General features: G+C 52.4%; 10 protein-coding genes across 10 annotated transcripts; 4 read left to right on the top strand and 6 right to left on the bottom strand.

Annotated features, from left to right (window-relative positions):
• Positions 1–49: 49 nt before the first annotated feature.
• Positions 50–3,193, top strand: M436DRAFT_40006 (MAGE-domain-containing protein; the record flags this gene model as incomplete). Its single annotated transcript, XM_013574655.1, has 2 exons — positions 50–950; positions 3,039–3,193. Coding segments are annotated over 2 exons (1,056 nt in total), but the record flags the coding sequence as incomplete, so codon positions are not given.
• A 277-nt stretch (positions 3,194–3,470) lies between these two features.
• On the bottom strand, positions 3,471–5,495 carry M436DRAFT_79229 (phenylalanyl-tRNA synthetase beta chain; the record flags this gene model as incomplete). The annotated part of the gene is made up of 5 exons (XM_013575019.1): positions 3,471–3,634; positions 3,694–5,206; positions 5,267–5,286; positions 5,343–5,383; positions 5,443–5,495. The coding sequence occupies 5 exons, from the start codon at positions 5,493–5,495 to the stop codon at positions 3,471–3,473; spliced, it is 1,791 nt and encodes a 596-aa protein (XP_013430473.1).
• Positions 5,496–6,009: 514 nt separating this feature from the next.
• On the top strand, positions 6,010–8,128 carry M436DRAFT_39909 (protein phosphatase PP2A regulatory subunit A; the record flags this gene model as incomplete). Its single annotated transcript, XM_013574638.1, has 6 exons — positions 6,010–6,069; positions 6,126–6,231; positions 6,294–6,445; positions 6,499–6,990; positions 7,044–7,742; positions 7,793–8,128. The coding sequence occupies 6 exons, from the start codon at positions 6,010–6,012 to the stop codon at positions 8,126–8,128; spliced, it is 1,845 nt and encodes a 614-aa protein (XP_013430092.1).
• Positions 8,129–9,553: 1,425 nt separating this feature from the next.
• On the top strand, positions 9,554–10,120 carry M436DRAFT_40706 (uncharacterized protein; the record flags this gene model as incomplete). Its single annotated transcript, XM_013574776.1, has 1 exon — positions 9,554–10,120. One exon carries the CDS (start codon positions 9,554–9,556, stop codon positions 10,118–10,120), a length of 567 nt encoding a protein of 188 aa, XP_013430230.1.
• A 732-nt stretch (positions 10,121–10,852) lies between these two features.
• M436DRAFT_79226 (sorbitol dehydrogenase) lies at positions 10,853–12,525 on the bottom strand (the record flags this gene model as incomplete). Its single annotated transcript, XM_013575018.1, has 5 exons — positions 10,853–11,068; positions 11,153–11,621; positions 11,702–11,861; positions 12,099–12,226; positions 12,398–12,525. The coding sequence occupies 5 exons, from the start codon at positions 12,523–12,525 to the stop codon at positions 10,853–10,855; spliced, it is 1,101 nt and encodes a 366-aa protein (XP_013430472.1).
• Positions 12,526–13,197: 672 nt separating this feature from the next.
• M436DRAFT_79225 (uncharacterized protein) lies at positions 13,198–15,537 on the bottom strand (the record flags this gene model as incomplete). The annotated part of the gene is made up of 1 exon (XM_013575017.1): positions 13,198–15,537. One exon carries the CDS (start codon positions 15,535–15,537, stop codon positions 13,198–13,200), a length of 2,340 nt encoding a protein of 779 aa, XP_013430471.1.
• Positions 15,538–16,658: 1,121 nt separating this feature from the next.
• On the bottom strand, positions 16,659–18,412 carry M436DRAFT_79224 (alpha-1,2 mannosyltransferase; the record flags this gene model as incomplete). The annotated part of the gene is made up of 5 exons (XM_013575016.1): positions 16,659–17,012; positions 17,065–17,485; positions 17,539–17,625; positions 17,676–18,080; positions 18,138–18,412. The coding sequence occupies 5 exons, from the start codon at positions 18,410–18,412 to the stop codon at positions 16,659–16,661; spliced, it is 1,542 nt and encodes a 513-aa protein (XP_013430470.1).
• A 1,065-nt stretch (positions 18,413–19,477) lies between these two features.
• M436DRAFT_40033 (uncharacterized protein) lies at positions 19,478–20,017 on the top strand (the record flags this gene model as incomplete). The annotated part of the gene is made up of 1 exon (XM_013574662.1): positions 19,478–20,017. One exon carries the CDS (start codon positions 19,478–19,480, stop codon positions 20,015–20,017), a length of 540 nt encoding a protein of 179 aa, XP_013430116.1.
• Positions 20,018–20,077: 60 nt separating this feature from the next.
• Positions 20,078–22,558, bottom strand: M436DRAFT_40037 (uncharacterized protein; the record flags this gene model as incomplete). The annotated part of the gene is made up of 2 exons (XM_013574663.1): positions 20,078–20,980; positions 21,038–22,558. 2 exons carry the CDS (start codon positions 22,556–22,558, stop codon positions 20,078–20,080), a joined length of 2,424 nt encoding a protein of 807 aa, XP_013430117.1.
• A 428-nt stretch (positions 22,559–22,986) lies between these two features.
• On the bottom strand, positions 22,987–25,789 carry M436DRAFT_40341 (uncharacterized protein; the record flags this gene model as incomplete). Its single annotated transcript, XM_013574708.1, has 2 exons — positions 22,987–25,478; positions 25,534–25,789. The coding sequence occupies 2 exons, from the start codon at positions 25,787–25,789 to the stop codon at positions 22,987–22,989; spliced, it is 2,748 nt and encodes a 915-aa protein (XP_013430162.1).
• Between the last annotated feature and the right edge of the window lie 216 nt (positions 25,790–26,005).

Below are 26,005 nucleotides of genomic sequence, written 5' to 3'. Positions count from 1 at the left end.
GCGTAAACACAGACTAACCTCCAGTCCGTAGCCAGCGAACGAGGAGCCGGACGACTCAGATGCAGATGTCAGACCACCACAGCGACGTAGAATGTCTGATGCCGAGGAAGAGGACTATGCTGGTGAAGCCAGTGTCACCCAAGGCGACAGCAATCTCGAAGTCATGGTCAAAAACATGGTCCGCCTCGCTCTCGCATACGAATACTCAAGAACCCCCATCAGACGCGGCGACATTACCAACAAAGTGCTCGGAGCGACCGGCGGCCGTCAATTCAAAGCAGTCTTCGCAGAAGCCCAGATCCAACTTCGAGGAACCTTCGGCATGGAGATGACGGAACTGCCTATGAAAGAGAAAGTCACCTTGGCACAACGCAGAGCGGCGCAGAAATCGCAGTCTACACAAAAGAGCAGTGCAACCTGGATCCTGACATCCGTGCTGCCTGAAAGATTCCGTCAACCAGAAATTCTACCTCCGTCACAAGCACCGACGCTTGAACTCGAGTCTCAGTACACTGCACTATATACTTTTGTCGTGTCACTGATCTACCTGAATGGTGGCATGCTGCCAGATGGCAAGATGGAACGTTATCTCAAGAGAGTCGACGTGGAAGAGGCAGCGGCACAAAACAGTGTCAACATCTTGAACAGCGGAGGTGACAAGACAGAAAAGCTGCTCAAACGCATGGAGAAAGACGGATATGTCATCAAAGTTCGAGACAACTCGACTGGAGAGGAAGTCGTGGAGTGGATGGTTGGACCTCGCGGAAAGACAGAAGTCGGCGACAGCGGAGTCAGAGGAATGGTCAATCAGGTCTATGGTGAAGTCGCAGACCCAGCGGAACTTGCCAGAGCTTTGGAACGCAGTCTTGGGGCCAATGAGGCGCCAAAGAGAAGAGAGGAACAGGCGGCACAATCGCAGAAGAAGGGCAGGCGCCGCAGAACGCAGATGCGTGGGGAAGGCGATAGTAGCGATGGCAGCAGTGACTCGGACTGATGACTAGCTGACGAGAGATAGACGATTGGCTCCCCTGTAATAAATATCATGAGTTATGACAAGACTATGCACATGTGCATATCTATGCAGACCCCGCGTCAAACTAAACCCAAAGCATGCGAAATGACCAGCTTCGAAGCGTCTCGATTTCACATGCGCGAGCCTTGGATGCTTCCTGGACTCTCACACAAGACATGTGAGTGGATACAAGCCATCATGTCGTCGGCTGGAGCAACACTAGACGTCGAGTCAGAGACAAACTCGACACTACCCATACAACCAACTCCGTCGCCCTCGAATCCAGTAGAAGCCTCGGTCCAAGACCAGACAGTCGGCCATGACACTTCCCACATGTTGCACCAAGTCGACGTGCATTCCATGGATTCGACCGTCGTAGCCCAGCACGTCTCGGACAATCGAGAACCTTCCTACACCCGAGAAGAACCACATACCTCCCAGATACGCCAGGCGCCTGAACACTCGACCATCTCCTCCCTCAAACACGGACACAGCTCGCGCACACAATCACCACTGCGCGAATCCTCAGTCCCTGTACCGTCGACCGAGATGGCTGCCGCAGTTGCCCCTCCAGCGCCTCCTAAGAGGAGCCACAAGAAGAAGGGTGTCGCAGCAGCCGCTGTTACGAAGCGTAGTACCGCTGCACCTGCTAAACGTAGCCACAAGAAAAAGGTCGTCGCATCTTCAACTGCCACGCCTGCACAATCCTCGCCGGCGCCTCGCTCTATCCGCGACGCTTCTTCGCCCGCGAGATCGTCCCCCGACGCTGATGGCAATGCTGATCAGCACTTCTCTGGCGACGACGGAGAGGAAGAGGATGGAGGTGTCATCTCTGACACGGATCTCTACTGCATTTGTCGCAAACCTGACACGGGAACCTTCATGATAGGCTGTGACGGTGGCTGCGATGACTGGTTTCACGGCAAATGCGTGGGCATCGTACCGGAATGGAAGACCCTTATCGACAGATACATCTGCCCCTTTTGCACGGAAAAGGGCATCGGCGAGACGACCTGGAAAAGAAGGTGCCGTCGCAACGATTGCGGTATGCCTGCTCTAGTGCACAAGCAGACGAAATTCTGCTCCGACAGATGCGGACGGCTATTCTTCCAGAATTTGGTCGCAGAACACACCCGCCAGCCAGTGGCAGACACAACAACCAGAGCGAGAAGAGGCCATCAAGCACCCATCGACGATTTAGGAGCTAGAGGCGGCCTCATCAGCGCCAGCGAGCTCAAATCCGTCATCCTCGCCCACCCAACCGTCGAAGCATTGCACAATCTCAACAACGGTCCCGTCTCTCCCATGCCCGGCTACTCACCCGAGGGTTCGAAGGATGAAGATGCAGAAGACGAAAACGCCATCTCCCACGAATCCGCCCTCAACGACATCGAACGCGAACGCATCGATCAAATCACACACCTCAAGGCCACAGCACGCATCCACCACTCACTCCTCAGAGATCGCGCCCGCTTCATCGCCATGCTCAAAACCGTCGCTTCCCGCCTCGCCGACCACAGAAATGTAAAGCCTAAGGATCTTTGCGGCTACGATTCGCGCCTCACCTGGAACGACGACGAATTCAACGACTGGAGATGTTCAGAAGCCGGCCAAGAAGCCTTGAAAATCGGAAGTTTACCTCTCCCCTCTGACGAAGACATCGATGGCGACATTGCCATGACTGGCGTTTCAGGCACCTCTCCCGACACACAACAACAATCCACCTGTATGAAAAAACGCTGCAGCAGACACTACGAGTGGGCCAAACTGCACGCCGAAGACAACAAGTTTGAGATTGGTATTAACAGCAGCAAGCTCCAAACTTTGGAAAAGGAAGAAGGGGAGATTATTCAACGTGCGAGGCTCAGGGCTAGAGAGATTAGGGCTGGTGGTGTGGGTGGTACGGTGGAATTTCATGGTGGCAGTGTGCCAGAGGGAAACAAAGAGGATAAGGCGTTGGGGATGGCTCCGGTGGTTGAGAAACCTCATGAAGACGTGGAGATGAAGGAGGAGGTGGTGAAGGCAGAGACGAAGGAGGAGGAAGAGGAAGAGAAAGAGGAAGAGAAGAAGGACGAAAAAGAGGAGAAAATCAAGGAAGAGGTGCGTGTGGAAGAGGAGCGACAGCATGATGGCGAGGACAAGGAGGTCGACATGGTTGATGCCATTGCTGCTTCCATATGAGTGATTCTCATCTTCTTCTGTCGGCACTGGCATTATTGGCGTTTATCTTGGGACACGAAAGGGACTGCGAGCAGGTATACCCCTGAGAGGTTAAGAGGAATCGCTTACTGGAGCGAAACAAGGAGCATAGCATTTCAAGGAGTCAATTATTCTTCAGCACAAACCCACAAAGATCGTCAGTCATGTCAACAAGATTTCTTTTCTTATCTCTATCCATCTCTTCCTTTCTTTTTTGGCTAACACAATATTGGATATCTCGCTTCATGTCAACAATCCTCTACAAGAACCACTCGAGCTCAACCTCCATGGCCGAGACGGGGAAGGGCAGCTCAAAGTTCTTGAGTACCGTCGGGTGCATGACACCGAAAGTACCCACTCTCTGCGGCTTGTCGCCGAGCTTGACGTAAATGGCAGCAGAGTGGCCGGCGAAGAAAGTCGGGTCTGTAGTTCACAAAGATTAGTTTCATGAACGATGGTTGTGTTAAGAGACAAGAGCTTACCATCGACTTCCTCGATCCAGTAGCCCTTGACATCAGGGTTGCTGAGACCTTCCTCCTTGGTGATGAAAGCACTCTTCAACATCAACATGATGCGATCGAGCAAGCCATGCACAACCTCAAAGCCAGAGCTCTTGCCATACCAACAAGCAGCAAAGCGACGTTCGTTTCTGCTCTTTCGCTCACAAGACTCGTCTTTCAAACCAACATCGCTGACCTCAAAGATCTTCATGGGGACAGAATGATGCTTGTTTTCACGGATGGTCTTGAGCAGACCAGGCAGCAAGGAAGTGCGCACGATCTGGTATTCTTGAGTCTTGGGATTCTGGAGGCGGACGGCGAGGTTGTCGTCTTGGCGGTTCAACCATGTGTAGTTCTCGTCGTAGGAGCAGAGGATCAGGGGCATGACTTCTGACCAGCCGGCCATGGCGGTCTCGAAGCGGACGATATCGGCGAGACGGTTGATGGGGAGAGCAGCACCGACTGAGGTTGTTGCAGAGACGAAGCGGCGCTCGAGGTTGTTGAATCCGTAAGCAATGGCGGCATCCTCCATGATATCGGCCTGGTGCAGGACATCGGCACGGGTGATTGGGACGTCGACATCGAGAATGTCCGGTGTTGATGAGGGCTTGGCATGATAGCACATCTTCTTGAGCATGTCGCAAATCTCCTGAGGTTGAAGCTTCAAGCCGCAGATCGAGTTGATGTAGCTGACTTCGGCCTGGGTGGTACGAGGGGTGAGATCGGGTGCCTCGCGGGTCTCACCGTTGTGCTCGGAGATGATCTTGACAGGTTCAATGGTGAATGGCTCCTCGCAGTATTGAGAGAACATGGAAACGATCATGTGGTTGACGATTTCCAACTTGGTCTTGTCAGTGGCTGTGATGTCGATCAGGACGTTGGTGGTGTCGAGGGTGATTTTGGAGTGGTTCGAGTTGATGATGGGGGGCATGGAGAGAACGGTGCGGTTGCTGTCGTAGATGATAGGGTAGACAGGCGAGTCGCGAATGATATGCAGGTAACGTCCGAGGTGCTTGTCCTTCTCGTAGAAGTCCATCATTTCCTTTCCGGTCATCTCCTTGGTCTGGTTCAGAGGAGCAAACTTGATGTCCTCTGGTTTTAGGGCCTCGTAGGTGAAGGGACCTTTGATGGTGTCGAGATCATGGGTACCGATAGCGACAAGGGTGCGTTGTCTGGCCAGGTTTTGGTGAAGCTTGTCTTGAAGAGCGATGAAGGACTCGTAGCGGGCCTTTGTGAACTTGATATTTCTTAGGACGGCGCATGAGAAGTAGGGTCTGATTTGTGATGTCTCTTCCTTGACGGTGACGGTCTGCAGTTGGCCATCCTTGGGAGCGACGAGGCGGTAGTTGGGAGGAGGGGTGTTTCCGAGGAAGACATTGAGGTTCATGGCAATGCCCTCGAAGCACAGCATATCATAGCGGTTGGCGGGGATCTCAATCTTGAGCTGAGGAGGCTCTTCGACGCCATCGACAATTGGGCGTTTTGAGTCGGTTGTCTGCGAAGCGCATCAGGAAGGGTCCAGTCAGATTTGAGAGTGGTGGTTTGTGAGGCGTACATCTTCATCGAGTTCGATACCTGCGAGGCGAGATTAGTACAAAGTCGTCTCTGAACAAGAAGCGACATGTAGATACCGAATTCGAAGCACAGCTCGTCAAACTCTTGGGTAGTGTAGCTGCAAAGAAAGTGGTCAAGATTGTTTTATGGTAGGTCGGGGGTCTGGCGGTAACGTACGACTTGCCCAGAGCCTTGAAGAGCTCGGCCTTGTCAACCGAAATGGTAGGCATCTTGTGGAAAACTGCTGGGGAGGGTGTACAGATTTCTCAGAGAGCAAGAGCGGTATGCGGGTGATTCATAGGGCAGTCTTGGGGCGCTTGGTGGGACACAGCAATCCGGGACTTGGCATGACCGACCGAAGCAGCAATAATAGCGTCGAGCGAGACCACACCAGCGACCGCCAACAAGCACCAAACACCCGCCCACCACTCGCGCAATCTTCCCAGACACAACCCCATACCTCTCCTCGTCGCCTTTGTCAATTCGACAAGCTTCTACTCGCAATTTTCGCCGCTCCAGTCGTCGCCCTTGTAATCAGGTACGCTCCTCCGCCAGACGATTCCTCCGACACGTCTGCTGAGCCCCCCTCTCTAATTACAACATCAACGCCGCACCGCAACATCCACCCCATCTCAATCAGCCACCTGCGACAACACCTGCTGACAACATCCAAGCCGACCTACCGCGGGCTGAACGTCTGCCCACGACGCTCTTTTCCTGACATCAAAGCTTCAATCGCCCACCATGGATGCGCAACAGAACGACGAGCTCTATCCCATCGCCGTCCTCATTGACGAGCTCAAGGTCCGCCAAACTTTAACCATCTGTTGCCTTACCTTCACTCCTGACCCGCTCCATAGCATGACGATGTCTTGCTCAGACTGAACGCCATCCGCCGCCTGTCTACCATTGCCCTTGCTCTCGGTCCTGAGCGCACCAGAGATGAGCTCATACCCTTCCTTGACGGTACGCCCTTTTGCGCCTACGCCATGTCCGCTTCCAAGAACAACTACTAACGTTGCATGAAGAATCTGTTGAGGATGAAGATGAGGTCTTGACCGCTCTGAGTGACGAGCTCGGTGGTTTTGTCGAGTACGTCGGTGGCCCAGAGTACGCTCACGTGCTGCTCTCTCCTCTTGAGAACCTCGCCGCCATCGAGGAGCTGCTCGTCAGAGACAAAGTCAGTCTCTCTGATCTCGGTCCGCCATGTCAGCTTTACTAACCATTCCATAGGCCGTCGAGTCACTCAACAAGATTTGCGAACAACTATCAACCGAACAGATCGATCAGTACTTCATCCCTCTCATCGGCAGACTCTCAAAAGCAGACTGGTTCACCGCAAAGATTTCGTCCACCGGCGTCTACAAGGTCGCATACACCAAGACCGACCCCCAGACACAAGAGTCCCTGAGACAAGGATTCGCACAGCTCGTCCACGATGATACCCCTATGGTCCGCAGACAGGCTGCCATCAACTTGGCCAAGTTCCTGCGCGTCATGCCGCCGAACGTTGTCATCGAGGAGATGATCCCTCTTTTCCAGCACCTCGCCGGCGACGACCAGGACAGTGTTCGTCTTCTCACCGTTGAGATTCTGGTCGCCATCGCCGAGACTGTCCCCAAGGAGCAGCAATCAAGCCACGGCGTTCTTCTTACCGCACTAAGAAGTCTTTTCGAGGACAAGAGCTGGAGAGTTCGCTACATGGTCGCAGAAAAGTTCGAGAAGGTGCGTCATCTTCAGTGTTGTTTTTCGCATTCGCCGTACTGATGATTTTGTAGATTGCCAAGGCCGTCGACGACGAGGTTGTCAGCCGCGATCTTGTTCCCGCCTTCATCAAGCTTCTCAAAGACACCGAGGCCGAGGTGCGAACTGCCATTGCTGGTCAAATTCCTGGATTCTGCGCCCTCATCGAGAGAGATGTTCTGCTCCAAGAAGTCATGCCCGCAGTCGAGGAACTCGTCTCGGACTCGTCGCAGCAAGTGCGTGCCTCGTTTGGTACTCAGATTAGTGGTCTGGCACCCATTCTCGGCAAGCAGGAGACCACCGAGCATCTTTTGCCCATGTTCCTCCAAATGCTCAAGGATGAGTTCCCCGATGTCCGTTTGAACATTATTTCCAAGCTCGAGCTTGTCAACGACGTCATCGGTATCGAACTCCTCTCACAGTCTCTCCTTCCTGCCATTGTCCAGCTCGCAGAGGACAAGCAGTGGCGTGTTAGATTGGCAATCATCCAACATCTTCCTCTCCTGGCTTCTCAGCTCGGGGTCAAATTCTTCGATGAGAAGCTTTCCAACCTTTGCATGGGTTGGCTTGGTGACACCGTCTTCAGCATCCGTGAGGCTAGCACTCAAAACCTGAAGAAGCTCACAGACGTTTTTGGTGTGCAATGGGCCAACGAGGCCATCGTTCCCAAGGTTGTCGCTATGGGCGGCCATCCTAACTACCTGTACCGCATGACCACTTGCTTTGCAGTCTCGGTAAGTCGATCTCAAGAACCACACATTTGATACCTGCTGACAACATCTAGACCCTCGCACCCGCCTTGTCTCTTCCCGTCATCCAAGAGTCCATCTTCCCTATTCTCTCAAACCTTGTGGTCGACCAGATCCCCAACATTAGATTCAATGTCGCAAAGTCATACGCAGTATTGATCGATGTCCTCAAGCGTCTGCCCGACACCGAGTCAACGGTCCTCTCGCTCGAAAAGACGGGCAAGGCTGGAACTGGTAGCCCCCAGGGTGACCAGCTCATCCGGGAACAAATCATGCCTAACCTGGAAAAACTCATGACTGACGACGATGTCGACGTTCGCTTCTTCGCAAGCCAGGCTGCCAAGAGCTACAGCGACGCAATGCAATCATAATCTTTGCTTTTAGAAAGTGCTCGATATCACGAGAGAAGAAGAAAATACCAGGGCGCTGCAGGAAGCTCCAGTGTCCAATTATACCTTACTTGTTAGAAATGAATACAAGAGTTGCACAAATGCTTATTCTCTTCCTTTGCATCGACGGTCAGATTCCAGATTGTCGAGTCAAGAACCAAGTCAGCTTCGGTAGGAGAGTAAACAAAGCCACTCGAAGAATGCTGTTAGAACAACAAACACACTTGCACCCACCATTCTCCGCGTGACGTCGGCCATCCCATAATCGGTTTCACTCTTGCTCCTGAATTTTGGCCATGTCACATGTTTTGCAAGGAGGACTTTTCTCGGCAGTGGTTTTTGTGGACGTTGAGCAAGAAACGGTGATGTGTGCGTCGTCGACTCCCGGGCGATAACGAGCATGCGGGACAGTTGTTGATCTCTTCGGTCGGTAGATTGAAGATGGATAGCCGTGATGTATAACAGAAGCAACGGTGTGAGCTCGCTTCTCTTTGTCCAGACTTGCGCCGAGAAGGACTCCACAAGTTCCACGATTCCACCTCCTCTGTGCTGGGCGTCTGCGTTTCCTCCCCTTTCCAGCGGTCAAATCCAAGTTACCAAACTATCAGATCGATGCAAGCCTCTTCAATTACATGAACAGCTGAGTGTCTCTTTGCTAGCCCTAAGAATAAACAGACAGGCTATCGATTGCGGGCGACAGACAGGTGTGTGCATTGATTGTGACTGTCTGTGCACAAGATGCTCGCCCACAGCATGCCTGGATCTGGCTGCCGAAATGAAGATGCTCTCTACATGTGAAGACACTAGTATAAGCCACTCCGTGACTCGGTACAAAAAGACGCGCGTGTCGCATATCCTGTTACAAACTTGGCATAAGTCTAGTCAGTTCGGCTGGTTTTGGGATTGTTATTGTTAATCTGCAGTATAGGGGCTGGGGGTGGTTTCCAGTTTTGGGGCAGGCTGAGGAAAGCGAAAGGCTCAACTCAATGCCGAACCAATGATGCTGACCAGCACTCAAGAGACAGCAATCTAGAGATATTCACATCATTTGGAAGCTTCCAGCCAACGGTCCTGTCGATATCCCTTGCATCGTGGCCATGAGCTCGGATCAGTGGGACCTGCATTAGCCTTTGTCGAACAGGAGGGCGCAATCTCCCAAACAATTCCCCTGCCGACGGTCGATCACACACCATGGCTTGGTTATAAACCAGAGCATTGCTCGGCCTCAAACTGCGCTCTTCGTTCTCACCATCCAACTCTTTACAATAATCAGACTTCGGTCGTTACACTCTTTACACACCAACTATCACCACATTCTTTAATAAACGCACTCACCACCGCCTTTTTTCCAACCAACCCGACTATCTTCACATAATCCCACTAAACCAAACAACCAAATCAATCAAAATGCGTTTCGCTCTTGTCGCCTCTGCTCTCTTCGCCGGCCTTGCCGCTGCCGCCCCTGCTGTCACTCAGACTCTCCACTCCACCGAGATCGAGACCATCACCTCCTGCGGTCCTGAGGTTACCAACTGCCCTGCCAGAACTCAGACTTCGGCTGCTGTTGTCCCTACTTCGGCCCCCGTTGTTCCTACCTCGTCTGTCGTTGCTCCCATTGCTGCCCAGAACGTCAGCTCTGCCGCTGGACCCTCGACGGTCACCCTCTACAGCACCCAGGCCGTCACCATCACTTCGTGCGCCCCTGATGTCACCAACTGCCCTGCCAGAGTCAGCTCCAGCTTGATCTCTGTGGGCACTACCGTCGTCACCGGTGCCGTCCAGGTCCCCACCTCTGCTCCCTTCGCCATGGTCAACTCCACCATGGCCACCGGTCCCCAGGGCACTGCTGCCTCCACCGGCTTCGGCGCCTCTGCCACTGGCGCCATGCCCTCATCGTACACCGGTGCCGCTGGCAAGCTCAACGCCGGCATGGCCCTTGCCGGTGTTGCTGGTTTCGCCGCTCTTTTCATCTAAGCATAGAAAGGCTCACCTTTCTCTCTGCTTTTGATGTTTTGATTTAGCGATGATTCCAACCTGTTTTCGATATTGCATGGTTCTTTTTCTTAGCATACAGAGTGCAAACGAACATATGACTCGGCCGCATGGCATCGAGCAATGTTTTTCGTTGTCTCTTGAGGGGTTTCCTTTGTTGTTGTTTTCTGCAACGCGCAGCGCAAAGGCACATAATCAGATATCTTCTGTTGTTTTGACATCGCGATGATTCCTGTATACCTTTCGCATTTTGAAGGTCGTCTGGACGGTTTTTTTACAAATGAAGAAAAAGTCAACTGGAATCCACCCTTTCCTTCTTGCATGTGATCAGTGTTCGTTGGGCATCGTTGCTCTGTAGGAAAGAGCTTGGCTCTCCATCCTCTCAAACAAAAATATTCATAAAAATGCACAGAGCACTTCGTGTTTAGACACATGTCCAAAGAAAGCCCTGTGAGTCAGCGTCTCTCACTGGATATGTCTCTGTTCGTAGAGCATACTGTGCATATTGACAGTACTCTACACATAGCACGAGTATCACGAGACAGTGAGGCTGATTAATTCAACTTCGTCATTCTACAGCCAGATATACTGATTTGACATTACGACTCAAAGTTCCTCGTCCGACAACCTCCCATCCACGACTATCCAAGAGATCCTTCCAAACTTCACAAACACATCGGAAAAGGTGCTCCCGCTGATAATCCAAAAAGCACCTCACTCGACATCATTGGGATTGATGTCGACCTCGTCGACAATCTGCACCTTGATACTGCCTTGGCTCAGATCAGCACAGATGTGCATGGCATCCACTGCTTTTTCTAGCGCAAACACATGCGACACCAATGGCTTTAGATCCATGAGCTTTCCCTTGACAGCTGCAATGCCTGCGGGCCAGGTATCGGTATATCTGTTGATGAATTTGAGGTTGATCTGCGAAGTTTTTCCTTGTCAGCAAGACTTGCCGCTGGCAGGGGGAAAAATACGAAAGAGGAGAAGAAGAAGAAGAACACTCACCTCACCCAAACTCATGTGCATGAACGGGATGTTGTTGATCACTGGCCTTCCCACACCTATCACCATCAAGGTGCCTCCTCTCCTGACCGCAAACGCTCCAGTGATGATACTGCTCTCCACACCTGTACACTCGAGCACAGTCTCCGGACACCCGTACTCGGACTCGCCAAACAACTTTCTGATCTCCTTGGCATTATCCTCGTTACTCGAGTCGCGTTGCACTTGGTAAGTCTCACACTCGGGGACCAGCTTTTTGGCAAAGGCAAGGCGCTTGGGCTCGAGATCGGTGATGACCAAAGGGTGAGCTCCAGAGGCACGGGAAGAGAGGAGGGCAATCAGACCGATGGGCCCAGCGCCGCAGATCACAGCACCACGACCTAAAGCAAGTCCTGCGCGACGGATGCCGTGGAGGACGACCGAGAGAGGTTCGAGGAGGGCGCCTTCGGAATAGGTGACGTTGTCTGGGATCCTAATCATCCCAACATCAGCAAACCCTTGATCTGGAGATCTTCATGTGAGGTAGGGAGAAGAGGAGAGAGGATGACTTACTTGTGCAGCCACTTTGCGGGATGGACCTTGTATCGCTGGAGAGTACCGTGATATGGCCACACACCGCTGAAGTGTACATCTTCACATAAGTTGTAGCGGCCTTCTCTACAGAGCCAGCATTTCTCGCAAGGGACACCGGGTTCGACTGCGACTCTATCGCCTGTGCTCCATGTTAGTCGTTTCCGCTCATCACCCATCTTCGTTCCTTCCTGCTCCTTTCTGATTCCCTGCCCTTTGCCATCTTTTCAGACTTCCGTTCTCTTATTCTTTCGATTCTCCAATCTGATTCTACCGCATAGATATGACACTTCTCAAACAACACTTCCTTCCGAAAAGACGAAGATTGGGGGAGAAAAGAAGCATGAAGAGAGAGAGAAAGAAAGATTGCAAAACTGACCAACCACAAGATCTGTAACTCCCTCTCCGACCTTGAGCACGATACCAGCGGCCTCATGTCCCAAGACACAATCGCTTTCCACAATCAGTGGGCCAATGCGTCCAGTCTTCCAGAAATGGATATCCGATCTATGAGTTCAATCTTTATCAACATTTGTTCCGTTTCACAGAATGCCGATGGCATCATTCACAGTGTCGAGTCCATCTTGCTTTTCTTTCTATAGTCTGCTTTCCAAAAAGCAAGATAGACATGAACAAATATCTAAGAATGGAAGGGAAGAGGAGGACAGAAAAACTCACCCACAAATACCAGTGCACTTGATATGCAACAACACCTCTCCGTGTCCTGGCTTCTCAATCGGTGCTTCTGCCATCTTGATCTGGTGGTCCGCCGTCACCTGCAGAGAAGGATTGCTTTTGTGAGCCATGATTGTTGGACGTATAGCTCGTTTGATAGTTGTATCTGGAGCTTTGGCTCGTCTGATGGATGATCCTAGGATGTAACAAGACGAAAGGTACTTCACGTTCTGCCATGTTGTCCACCTCCTAGCTCTTATGTAGTCGTCGTCATCAAAATGGTGCTTCGGATCGCTGTCACGGCGCTGGAATCTGCCTCTTTCAGAACATCCACCGATTTATCAAGTGCGGGGGTTCGACCAAACGGCAGGTGCTTCACGAACACCTTGTTTTTTTTTTGACTTTTGGCTAATCTGAGAGCCAAGACGATTAACCTTGCATGAACTACGAGCTTCTTTCAAGGCTTCGACGTTGGAAAAGAATGTTTGGAAAGCATCTTAGGAGAAGCATAGCGTTGTTAATATACTGACTGCAAGCAAGAAGGCGTGCTGACTCTCTCTCCGAATAATCTCTGTTTCTCTCTTCTCTCCTTGCAAAAAGCACGCCTACCGAAGCAGATTCTCCTTCCGGAATCAGACGAAAAGAAATGGCTGGAAACGCCGCCAACAACCGAAATATCCCTCTCAAGCGCCTGTTCATGTCCCTGTTGCCCTTGGGGGCTGCGTAAGTTGAGACCGTCTGAAAACGCCTGGGTAAAAACCTACCCGTTGAACACCAATCGGAGCACGAATGTACTAAGGACACTATGACTTGAGCTTCTTGCCAGTGCCCTTGGACCGCTTGTGAGCCTTGATGATCTTGACTGTGTCAGTAGCCGAGGAAGCAGTCTTCCTCATCTTGGGCCGGACGACTGTCTCGACGTTCAACTTGACCTTGCTGGCTGTTTGGGAAGCTTTGCTGCGCTGCTCGGAGGGAGTTGATCTCTTAAGAGCATTGAAGCTGGGGAACTGCTTCTGAAGCTCTGCGAACTGAGTCTTCAGGGACGACAAGACTTCAGAAATTCCACGGTGTGGCTTGTCAGCAATCTGCTTGGGAGCGGTAGACTTGCGGAGTAGTCTTGTTCTGATCTTGAGAGCGTTGTTGCGAGCTCTGATCCAGTGACGTCTCTGGGGGATAGCGCTCTTGACGAAAGAACCAAGATCTGAGGTCTTGTTGTAGGTAAGACCGCCCATGTAAGACAAGCCATGAGTCGTGTGGTTCGACATGGATCCGATAGCGTTACCAGTAGACTTGACACCTTCCAGGATGTTACTGCCAAAGGCTCTGATGCAGTAAGCCGACATGTTGAAGACGGAGTGAACATCAGAGACGACCTTGGCTTGAGCAAGCTTGGCCGCATTGTGGACTACAGTGACATCCTGCTGGACACCCTTTGCGGCATTCTCGTAGGTGGCACGCTGGAGGAGACGGTTGCCAAGGTCGACCTTGACGGTCTCGTTACGGAGAGGCACATTTGTTGAGATGACGCTGATCTGGATCTGACCATGTGCATCAGATGGAGGCAACGAAATTGCGAGCACTCCGTCGATGACTCTGGTGTTGCTGACATTACTCAAAGGCTTGCCGTTCTTGAAGACACCGATCTGACCAGACTTCCAGTAAGCCTTGGGAAGGGAGACGAGAAGCTGATCAGACTTGGCAACATGAACGTGAACAGCCGTGGGGAAAGCGACGGCAGTCGTGGTCGAGTTGCCAACGATGCTGGTGGTGACAGGGTAGCGAAGGATGTCGGTTGCATTGACTTTGGCAAATCCGGAGTTGTGCAAAGCTGCTTGGAGCACAGGTGTACGAGTGGCCAACTCTGAGGCAGGGCTCTCCTGACGAAGGAAGTAGACTTGCAAGCTGGTGGCGAAGAAGAGCATGAGCAGTGCTAAGAGACTCTTGCCGGCGGTCTTGGTGAAGAAGGAAGTGAGGAGCGACATCAGTTTAGGTGACTCCGACTGCTTTGCGGGATGAACACACATCTCCATATCCTTCGTGTTTTCCTTAGTCTCCTCGAGCTTCGTGGCCCTGTCAGTGAGGAAGGCAACGTGACGGCTCAGAACATCGTCATTCAAAGCATAGAAAGCGTCCTGTGACAAAGGCACTTCCTTGACTGAGGACACCGCATCCTCGTCCCTGTCTTCGGAGCTCGACACAAGGGAAAGACGAAGACAGTGGTTGCCCTGAACCGTCTGTGTGACAACACATACCGGGCTTCCGACTTTAACAGTGTTAAGGCGTAGCTCATCCTGGATTTCCACAACTGGTATACCGTGCATAGCCACCATCTTGATGAACGGGAGCCAAGCGTAGTCAGGGTCGGCGTGGTGAAGGACTACCAAGTCGGGTCTCAGGACCTCAAGATCGAATTTCTGCCTGTCCATTGTCATGATTGCTGGACCAGTCTCAGCATTGGGGCTGTATTGATTAGCGCGAATCATCTCGACAGGTGTACGTAGATTGGCGAGGGTGCGGAAGACGTCGTCACTACGGTCCGTGGGATCGCTGGCTGCTGCGTCTAGAATAGCCTCCTTGCCGTAAGAACAGCCGGTCAGGGCACCATAGGCTTTGGCCATGATAGTGAGGACAACCATGTTGGTGTTCAGAGCATCACCCAGGTAGACCAAGCGAAGAGGGCGGTCAGGAAGCTGGTAGGGCTTCTCGGCCAGGGACATACCAATGAGACGGACGTGCTCAGGCATGGTATCAGGCTTGGTAATAGACTCCGAAGAGAGGTGTGGCATACGCTGAGCCATGGTAGGTGTGTGAGGAACGATGGTTCTGTCACTCATCATGACAGCCTCCATCTCTTCATCAGACGGCTCGCTTCTCTGATCGCGAGTACGACCAGCGAGAGCGGGGATTTCGTTGTAGGAAATCTCATCGTAGTCGGCATCGCTGGCGTGGTCGCTGATTGTGTCGCCATCAGTGGAACCAACAGTGCTGACGCTGCGAGCGTCGGATTCGGGTAGGCGGTTGACGAGCGATGGCAGAGAAGGAGTGAAGTCGTTGATAGAGACGCCGTCGACAGAGTAGACCAGGTCAACAGAATCATCGTGGGCCTCGTCGTGATGATCGAGGGGCTCCATGTGGACGGTCATGGTGACCGGAGATTTGAGCTCGGAGGGTGCGTCTTCTAACAATGTTAGACTGTGATGCAAAGTTACCAGGATGAGAGAGAGGATGATACGAGAAGTAGGCTGTAGGGAGCGCGGTGATGAAGACGCAAAGTGTTGGTCGTAGTGTTGTGAGTAGAACAGTCTGCGTGTCAGTAGCAAGTTCCACCTTTCACAGCTGCGTGTGTACGTGGGTTGGAGTGCGTAGATCACGCCCGAAAGAAGAAGTCACGGTTCGGGTTGCTGGCAACCCGGTCAGAAATGAACGAGCCAAGGTGACAGTGAGTTGTGTTTGACGAAGGGAAGGAACTCTTTTGTTTGAAAGACGACGTCTTATCTGTGACCGCTCTGTCGAGTGGTGAGAGCCAACTTACCACACAGATTATCGGCCCGCTGCAGCCTGGGAGGAGGGGTCGACCGATCGGGTGGGCCTTGTTCTCAACCTAGAGGCGAGCAGCCGCGTGGATGTGAGTTCTTTTTGGTCAGCTTTAAGAGATGTGCTTCGACGAGTTCGAACAGCAAGCTTGCAAGACGAGTCTGCAGAGTCTCGACGACAGGATGGAAGGTACGATGTACACTATCGCCGGGCGGAAAGTAGAAATATCAAGGTGGTGCAGATACCCCGCGATAAGACAAGCTTTGAGAGCTGCACACCATGATGGTTGCCGCCTTGCATGTGACGACAACTCAGCCCCTTGATATGCCTCTCGGCATCTCAGCAAACAAGCCATCGGCTTTTTGAGTGACCTCTTGTGCCTCTGAGCAGCGGTTCCGATTACGACTATGCTCGTGGGAGCAGTGCACTGGACCCGCCTTGGTTCTTGCACTCGAAAAGCACGCATAGATAACACAACACAGTCATTATCTTGAATAAAAACCGTTGATTCGTATCTGTATCGTTACTATATCATGTACGATCAAGAATCAGATAAGGCTGCTAAGAACACCAGAGGTCAGCGGAGGCGCTACAACTGAAAGTGGGGATCCGGGTTTTTTGTATCCACATGTACCGTCCATTCAAACCGATCAAATAACGCCGTCCATGATCGCTGCAAAAACGACTCGCGCCTCTCATGCGTATACAACAACCAACATTACATCCTCGATCATGCCGGCGGCCCTGGAGTGATCCAACCTCCCGCTACATCTACCCAGTTGGGCAGACAGCTGCCTTCTTTGAGCTCGACCTCTGGAACTTCGGGGTCACATCTGCATCTGCAGCCGACGCCATTTTCCTTGGGTTCATCCCACTCCTCCCAGTATGCATCTTCCTCGATCCTCTTCTTCTCGTCTGTTGTTGTCGTCTCAAGATAAGGTGGGCGGGGCTGCTGACGAGCCTTTGCATTCGCAGGACAATGGGCGATGGTTGTGTGTCGGTAACCGATATCGCGGAAGTAGTGAACCTGAGAGACATTCAGGAGGACACCTGCTGCGAGCGAGTGAATGGGGGCATCACCCCACTACAAGAAGTCAGTGATCTGCAAGATACGTAAACAAAAGGCTGCATCTTACTCTCTCCATCCAGAAGCCTCCACTGCGGTCCATCATCTGGAAGAAGTCTTCGTACTCCTTGCTTCTGAACCAGTCGAGTCGGGCGATCTCAAAGTTACTCCAGTAATGGCACATGTTGTACGTCTCACCCTCCATGGACTCGGGATCTACGTCTGGAATAGTGCCTGCGCCAGGTTCGGTACGAAGGATATCTTCGGGAAGAGGCTTCTTGTACTTGGGGTCGTCCTTGGGCAGTTCGTCCGCTGGCTTCTCCGGCTTGGGCTCGAGGAACATGTCCCAGAGGTTAGTCGAGGTAATGTTGTTGACTCGCTTGTAAGCCGAGGCGTATCTGAAGATATTGGGCACTGTCTCCTTGAGTTCCTTGACTGCAATCGTGAATCCATAAGTCTTGTTGTTACGCTCCATGTGGATGAAAGGATCGCTTAAAACATGTCAGTAAGCCGGTTCAGATGTCGATGGTGCGATAAGACGTACTAGGTAATATCGCAGAAGTATTTGATCTCGGGCTCAACACGCCAGTACCAATCGTACTTCTGGAGAAGCTCATGCTTGTAGAAGAAACTGTAAACGTCAGCATGCGTCCGCACGTTCGAAGCAGATGGTAGGCATACCCGGAGTAGAATCTACACATATGATGGTAACTCTCCATACCACCGTACATGATGGCAGCATCACCCTGTTTTCTGATGCCCTCCTTGGCCACGTTGTGGTCAACCCAGTCGGGGAAGCCCCACATGCTGGAATCGATTTTGCCGAACTCGACGTTGGAGCTGACGTGCTTACGGACCTCGTCTTTGAAGGTCGAATTGAAGTCGCCGTCGTTCAGGAAGACGTACGGGTAGTGGAACCATCTGTTGAAGTGTCTCTCGACCGACTTGAGCGATTGCAGCACACCTTCGAGTTCCTTGTTGCGGGCGAGGACGACGAAAGCGGCGTTGGCGCGTGGTTGGTCGATCTCGAGGGCTGGGTCTTGACAGCCTGTGACGAAGACCTTGTCGTGTTTTTCGCTGATTTTCCTGTAGAGTATGGTGTTAGCGCAAGTACACAGAATGGGGGAAACTGAAGTAGCGTACCTGATGGAGGGAGGAGCCCCAGCGGGCATGAGTATCCTACCGGCTTCGGTAGGGTGTCGCACGAAGAGAAGCAGTATTAATATTACAATCAAGCAAGGGAAAAGCAAAACCAGGCCCAGCGGTATTGAGATGCGCGAGTTCTCTCTCAGGCGTATGCGTCGGCGGAAGAAGGCTAACCTCGGGGTCATCTTCTCTGCGCTTTTGGACAGGTCGTCGTATGAAGGCAGCTTTTGCGCTGTGGGTAGTCGCTTGCGGACATCTTGGAGGAAATTCATCTTGTACAGAGGGCGGCAGCGGGTGCTACGCAGATGCAAAGCTACACTGAGCAAGGGTCGAGGATTTGTCGTCGAGAATTGAGTTGGCGATGAGGTATGCGGCGTTTCGAAGCTGTTTCGGACGGCTAGAGAGCGACCGGCAGGCGGGTCGAGGCGAAGCGAAGCGGACGTCGCGGTTCAAGGGGACGTCGACAGGTGTGCGTTGACAGGACGCATGTGGAGGAGTACTCGAGGCCGAAAACGAGATTCCGGCGGGTCGTGATTCGATTTGTCGCTCTGTGTGATGACACGCAAAGGATGATTAGGGGGCTGGCTGGCTGGCTGGCGAGCCAAAGAAAGGCTCGCTAGAACTAGGCCGAACTGTGTCTTGCTCAAAACCTCTATACCGACGTCAATTCTCGTCGGGAGGAAGGTCTGATAGCGCGTCTGTCGGCGGCTTGCTCAAAGAATGCCTAACAGTCTTCTATAACCCTTCAAAGTCTCTCTTGCTGCCACATATGGTCAACATGTCGACGGCTGGCTGCTTCTTCCATCTTACGCAAGAGTCCTTGGCATCCCACGTCTCCCGGGTGTTTTGGTGCATGGCTGATCCGCCCACCGCCCACCGCGCACTCCGCCTCCACCATGAAATGACAACTTCTCCACCACTCAATTGCTTACGTCCAGGCTCGCAATCTTGAGTCAAGCAATCAAAGTCTTGTTACGTGAATGAATTGTCCTTGTTACACGAAGCCATATCATCAAGCGACATCACAATCTGTATAATTCTCGGGACATTGAAAATCGGCACTCCAATTTGCATCAAACCAGAGCACAGCAGCAGGACAACCCAGCAAAGGACTCTCAACACTTCCATCCTCACCCAATCAAGCTGAAACAACACTCCCAGACGACTACGAGTTCTCCTTACCACCTATCGACCAGCATATGTCATGTTATAACCCTTCCTACACTTCTGGAGGATAGGATATTCGAAGCCAGGGTCATACCAGCTCAACCCAGTCCTTGGGGAAAAGAAAACACACTCAACATCCCCACGTCATCAAAAATAACAACACAACAATCATGAGCAACATCAAATCAAAAGACCTCACCTACGACAAAGATGCCTCTCAGCCAGCTTTTCTCCAACGCCTGCGCGATCAAAACAGTGCAATCTCCTCCTCAGGCCGGCACGAACAACCCATCGCACGCGCCCAGCGAGCAAAGAATCCTAACAACGATGACGACGATGCACCGACCTACGTAGTAGAAGGCAGCTCCGAGACCTTGACTAAAGCCGAATATGAGAAGCTCACCGCAGGAGATGCGGAAGACGACGCAAAGGACAAGTTTGGTGATGTCAAGGATATGGTGACTGGAGAGTTGACGGAAGATTCGCCAAAGGCTTCGGGTGCATTGCCGGACGAGGATGAAGCTCCTGCTCGAGCATCTGTAACTATAGATGCAGGTAAAGCGACAAAGAAGCGTAAAGTGGCCAAAGTGGTCGGAGGTGACGATGAAGACGAAGTAACCACCAACGACACGAGCAAACAAGAAAGCAAGCCAAAGAAACTCAAGAAAAAGGGCAAGCCGATAAAGCTTTCCTTCGGCGATGACGAATAAGAGATAGATGGTCATCGCTAGAAATACAATCAATGAAATGCGACGGCTATGTACAGTAATTTACAGTGGAGGCAGCTCCTCGCGGTCAATCGGACACACGAGTCTAAACTTCATCCAGCCCTCCAAACAGCTAGAATGGAAGATATGTCTACAAGGCGTAACCATATACTTCCTGCGCTCCAGAACCAATGATCCAGTTGAAAGTCCTTCGGCAGCAGAATCACCATGCAGCACAGGCACCTCGATCTCATGCATACAGATAGCGCAATCAAAGACACGCTTGCCTTTGTCCTTGGCCTCCTTTTCCTGTTCGGCAGACGGCATCGAGGTAGTCGCTCCAATGGGCAAGTTATTCGCTTCCTCGTCGTCGCGGAGAATAGGATGGTAGTCATAGGCAGGCGGTACCCAAGTCCAACTTACAAACCAACGAGGACCGATGATTTCCTGACTTAACAGCAACAACACTTGAATCCAAATCCAAGCAGCCAACACACCGAGATCGATCAAGTCGACGACAGCAAACAGAATGTTCTGCTCATAGCCGTAGAAATAAGCAAAAGGCACTAGTCGCAGCAACGATTGACCGGCCACAAAGTCCCATCGGAGTGCATGTCGACAATTACGCATGCAGTTGCGATGGATCTGCGGTACCCAAAAGGACAAGTAGCAGAATGCCAAAATGGTGAAGTAACCTCGCCGGAGACCTGGCGGCCATGAGGTTGCATTGAGTGAGAGGAAAAGCGTTGCCAAAAGAAGGAAGTAGAAGCGGGTGTAAAGAGAGCCAAAGCCTGAAGCACGTTGACCTGCTTCCACTCCTGTGGCTGCAGCGTTGGGGGCATCTTCCTCGGCCTGCATGTCCTGATCGGAAGGTATAAAGATTGGTGTAGCTCCAGTATCAATTGGTCGTCCTGTTGTCACAGGTTGAGGCAGTGTATCTGCTCCTGCGGGAGTGATGATCGGTAACTGAGTTGGTGCGGGTGGCTGAGTAGGCGTATTCTCCTCCGTATTGGTTGGAGCTACAGTCGGCGCTGTAGGTATAGCAGTAGGTCGCTGTTGCTGTTGCCGTTGTCGTTCCTGTCTCTCCCTACGCTCCCTTTCGGGTGCCTGAACTGCCCATATATCCATTAGGAACCTCATACCGAAGAAGCTCACGCTCATGAAAGCCAGGAAGGCAGTGGCAATCAGCGGCACCCAAAGAGCCTGGACGAACAGACTGATCAAGCAGAACACCATCGTAGTGAAGCCGTCACCTAGAGATAACATGCTGATGGTGTAAAAGCTGATTCTGCTTCTTGTAGAAGGAGTGCTTGCATCCCGCATCTGACGCAGGAAGAAGAACAGCTGACCACCGACGACGGCAGCGAAGAGCAGCAGGTGACTTCTCGCACGCTCATACTCAACCTCCATCTTGAGGCCACGCAAGTGGTTAGCTTCCTGTGGAGCAAAATCTGGTGGGCCTTTGGACTCGATCACGAAACCACAATCAGGCGAGAATGCCACCATGGAGAAGACCATTTGTTGAGTGGGTGGAATCGAGGCACCAGTTGGAAATCGAATTTCATTCTCGATGAAGGACAAAAGCGATTCCTGATCTGGCCCGGGCTTGACGCCAGGCACCGGAACTAGGTGCTGCTGCAAGTAGACAACCAAGTCACAAATGGGAGCCAACGCGGACTCGGATGTACCTTCAGCAGCTGGGCCCCACGGTCTGAAGTTCTGAAGGAGACCGTCTTCCTGTTGTTCGATAGACATTGCGAGCGTGCGATTGAGTAACTCTTGTGCAGAGCGATAGTTGTGGCTCGAGAGAGCCATGTGTGGCAGGCCAAATATGCCAGCGAATTTGTCCGTAGTTGTAGCCAACATGATGTTGCCAGTGTCAAGGAAGTGCACACCAAACAACCTGCTGTGCCACGAGTCGCCCACATCTCCGTCTCTGACCGTGACCTGGGCCTTGACCTCCCTAGCCACACCCTTGTCCCCACGTAAGAGCAGTGTCGCTTGTGTATCCGCCTCTTCAAACCAGACTTCGAGCAATCCAGACTTTGCGGTAACGTTCTTGCTGAAAGAATCAATCGGGATGGGTCCGAATGGACCGATGGCGGCATATTCAGACATGTTCAGCTTGGGCGGCACAACTGATGTCTGAATGGGCGAGCGAACCCATTCGCCGTACATGGTTCCAGTCAAATTTCGGTATAGTGGTAGTGGTGTTTGGTCGGCATGCTCGCCGTCAAGACGCGCCAGGTTCTCGTGGCCCAAGACATGTGCGAATTGGTGCCTGGCTCGTTCCTTGATCAGAGGCAGTGCTTGCCACGCAAACGTGTCGTTCTCCCGGAATCCGCTGATATTGAGCCATCTGTGCTGTGCCGGGTCGAAGTCACCCAAATGTGTCTGATTGAGGACGGTCAAGTCATGGCGTTCGGAAGCGACGATGTGTTCGAGGCGGGAGCGAGCGAGTACCAGAGGTTCCTGTCCAGGTGGTGGCGAGAAGAAGATGAACAGAAGAATAACCAGTGCGACAATGGCTCTGGGATCGGCCATTACTTAGGTTGTTCTTCAGTCACCCGCCATTAATGATACTACCTTGGTGATCGAGTTGCATATGACGATCTTGTAAACGTGCTGCTTGTGTCAGCTCGGGCCTGCTCGCGTGCCTCGGCTCACCACAAAAACATCTATCCTACTCGTCATGCTGCTGGAAATATCTATGATACGGTTCGACAGGGCATGTGACACTCAGAAGCAAGTGTTTAGGGGTAGAATAGCATTACTGTTTCATGTATGAGGGGTATTGAACTATGGAAGAGAAGAGAAGTGCACAATGCCTCGAGCTACCCTCAAAAATTGAAAGGTACAATCGATTTCCTTTTGGAGCCCAGAAATGAAGGATGAACGGATGCCTGCTCCTTGCGCCTTGTTGCGCCTTTCCCAGTGTTTGATTCGATTACTTTGGCCCATTGATACGGCAACTAGACGCCATGTCCGCCGAGATGGCCAGGTGTAGGTCCTTCGAGGTCGACCCGCATCACTCTGCTTCGAATGTCGCCGCTTTCTCGGACGAGGTTGCTGAAGTATTTCTTCGCGACCTCACTTTCGCTCTGGAGCTTGATCTTCTCCTTGCGCTCGTCGAGCAGCTGCTCAACGCTTCGCTGGAGGCCCTCACGAAGCTTGTCGGCAGGGAACTTGAGTGCTCTTCTGACCTCGGACGAGATTCGCGTAGCGTTGGCGTGTGTATAATCTAGCTCTGCAAGCTGAGCTGAGAGCTTCTGTGAGAGTCGTCTTGGTAGCGAGTGAGGGATCGAGCTCAAAGCGTATGAAGCACCAAGAGCGACTGCGAGGACGATACCAGGAATCATCAGTCTGCGCAGGTTGTTGGGTCCGAGGACCTTTGCAGCACCGAGTGCACCGTCGACCCAACCAACACCACCGAACATACGGCCACCAACAACACCAGCGATCGTGACGGCCATACTGGCTCCTGCGACCTTTTCTTGTCGCTCCCACAGGCTTGTCAGGTCAAAAAAGTCTGAAACCTCAACATCAACATCGACTTGTCGTGTCAGAGCATCCCTGCGTGAGCGGAACATGAATTCAGATTTGAAGGTAAGGTCTTCGTAATCATCGCCGAGGTGCAGGACTCCAAGGTTCTTGATACCACTAACTCCCTTCGCCGTGTGGTCTCTGGCGGCTTCCTCGCAGTCGTGGACTGACTGCGTAATCTGCTCTAGCATGGCTGTCTTCAGCTCATCTGCGTACTGATAGACGCTGAACAGACCAGGGTATTCGACGCCTAGGTTTTGCTCTCCGACACGAGCGATTGTGTTGTTGATGGTGTCACGAGATGCCTTGTAAATGTCTGATGCAGTCTCGTCGATGGTGAAATCAACACCTTCTCCAGCCTCCGACCGTGCCTTCTTGGACTTCTCGTATACTGGCTCGAGCTCCTTGAGCTCCTTGGTCACACGGTCGAGCTCATTCTGAGCAACCTCCTTGTTCACGCCAGCAAGGCTTCCGAGATCGCCGAGCACGTTGAGAAGGTAGGTCTTTGCAGGGGCAAGCTTGGAACGTGCTCTTTTTTCCAATACGAAGCGGCGCAAAGATGCCTCAAGCTCGTTGAAGTCGTCGATCTTCTCCTGCTCCTTGCCCTTGCCCTTGTCTTTTTTGTCCGAGGGCTCGTCGTCATGACTAGGATCACCACTAGGGCCGCCGCTGCTTGAGCCGGAGCCGCTTCCAGAGCCACCAGGGCCATCTGGACCGCCAGCAGGTGCGACGGGGATTGCGTTACTCGATACGAAATGTACGAGCTCGGAAGATTCCTTGAAAGTGGCCGGACTGAGGTGGTTGACTTGCTTCAGAATCATCTCCTGACATCTCTTCTTGTCGCGAATGTTATCGTAACCATTGACGACCATAAACATATATGCCTTTTCGCGAGCGGCGTTGAAGATGAATTCCTTGGCCGAGAGCGTGAAGTGGTTAGCAGCGGAAACAACAAAGACAACCACGTCAATCTCCTCCTGTCGAGCAAAGACTGCGGTAGTCTTGAGCGAATCGTTGTTCAATCCAGGAGCATCGATCAAAGCAATGTCGACCACACCGTTGTTGAGAAGTGACTGATCCACCGAGCGAACGTCCTTGATGTATACCTTACACTGTGACCATTTTTCGTTGTCGATCACAATATCCTCCAGCTGCTCCAGGCCGAAGACGGCATATGTGCTTTCATCGTGGCGGTTGTAGTCGACACCGTTCGGTATGGCGTGCACCTCTTCGATGCCTCCATTTTCGCGACAGTCCAGAACCTCACAGAAGATGCTGGTGCATGGTTGTTGGTCCTCGGGCAGTACTTTACGTCTCAGAAGAGCATTACAGAAGGTCGATTTTCCAGCATTAAGATCTCCAGTGATCAAGACTTTGCTGGAGGTGTCCTCGATGCGATCCCTTAGCGAGAACAGGTGTCGCACACTGTTGTTGATCTGGCCGTCAAGAAGCGAGGCTATTGATTGTTTTTCCAAAGAGTGAACCAACTCAGTCTGGTGTACGCCTTCCATCTTCAACTCGATCTTGAGGACCGAAAACTGGCGGGACAGCTGTGGAGTGACCAATCTGGGCTCTGCAGCTGGAGCACGAGCGGCGGCTGCGCTGGACTCGGACTCGACAAGATCTGCGCCTATGGTAGTACCAGCGCGGCGAGGGGCGGGACGTGTGAACGGCTCGGGTTCGTGGTGGTTATCAAAGCCAGATTGTGTGTGGACAAGGCCAGGTCGAGGATCTGCATGGACGCGGGGCGTGGCAACAGGACGCTGGACGGTTGGGTAATGGGCAGGCCATTTCGAGTTCATGTCTTGCAACTTCTTGAGGGTGTCGACGGTCTCGGAGATGGCACGGCCCAATGCAGTACGGTTTTGGTTGTATTGTAGTTGATGGACATGACTGGCGATGGCGCGTCTTTCGTTATCGGCTGTCGAGTCTGTCAGAGTTTTGCCATGCATATAAAAGGTAACGATAGTGCTCACAGCTAGCGCCCTGGGCTGTGGCCAAGTGATTCATGGGATCTTGGTCGAAAGTAGGATCGAAAGTGGCGCCGTCAGCGATGCTTCCTCCGTAGCCAGAGTCGGTGTCGAGCATGGCAGCAAGGCGAGCGGCGTGTTCAGAGGTCGAACCGTTCCCGACGGTCATGTACTGAGGGCGACCAGGGTGGCGGCGCATGGGTGAGGGCGAGCTGTTCGAGGGAGTGGCACGGCCACTGCCAGAGGGAGAGCCTGAGCTCATAATGTGCGGGTGTTGTGCAGAATGGGACTCAGCACATTCCAGGGTTGAGTGGGGCGACAAGTCGGCGTGAGATATTTGGAATGCAGTAGGTCGACGGTCGTAGTAGGTAAGATGGCAGTGGTGGTTGTGACAGGCAGCGAGAGAAAGTTGAATAAGAAAGTCGTCACGGAGGTTGGCGTGCCGTTTGATACCGATGCCCGTTGTCGTTTTGGTGGC

The sequence above is a fragment of the Aureobasidium namibiae genome (assembly GCF_000721765.1).
Source record: "Aureobasidium namibiae CBS 147.97 unplaced genomic scaffold scaffold_3, whole genome shotgun sequence".
Taxonomy (NCBI): Eukaryota; Fungi; Ascomycota; class Dothideomycetes; order Dothideales; family Saccotheciaceae; genus Aureobasidium; species Aureobasidium namibiae.
This window is presented reverse-complemented; position numbering and strand designations above follow the sequence as displayed.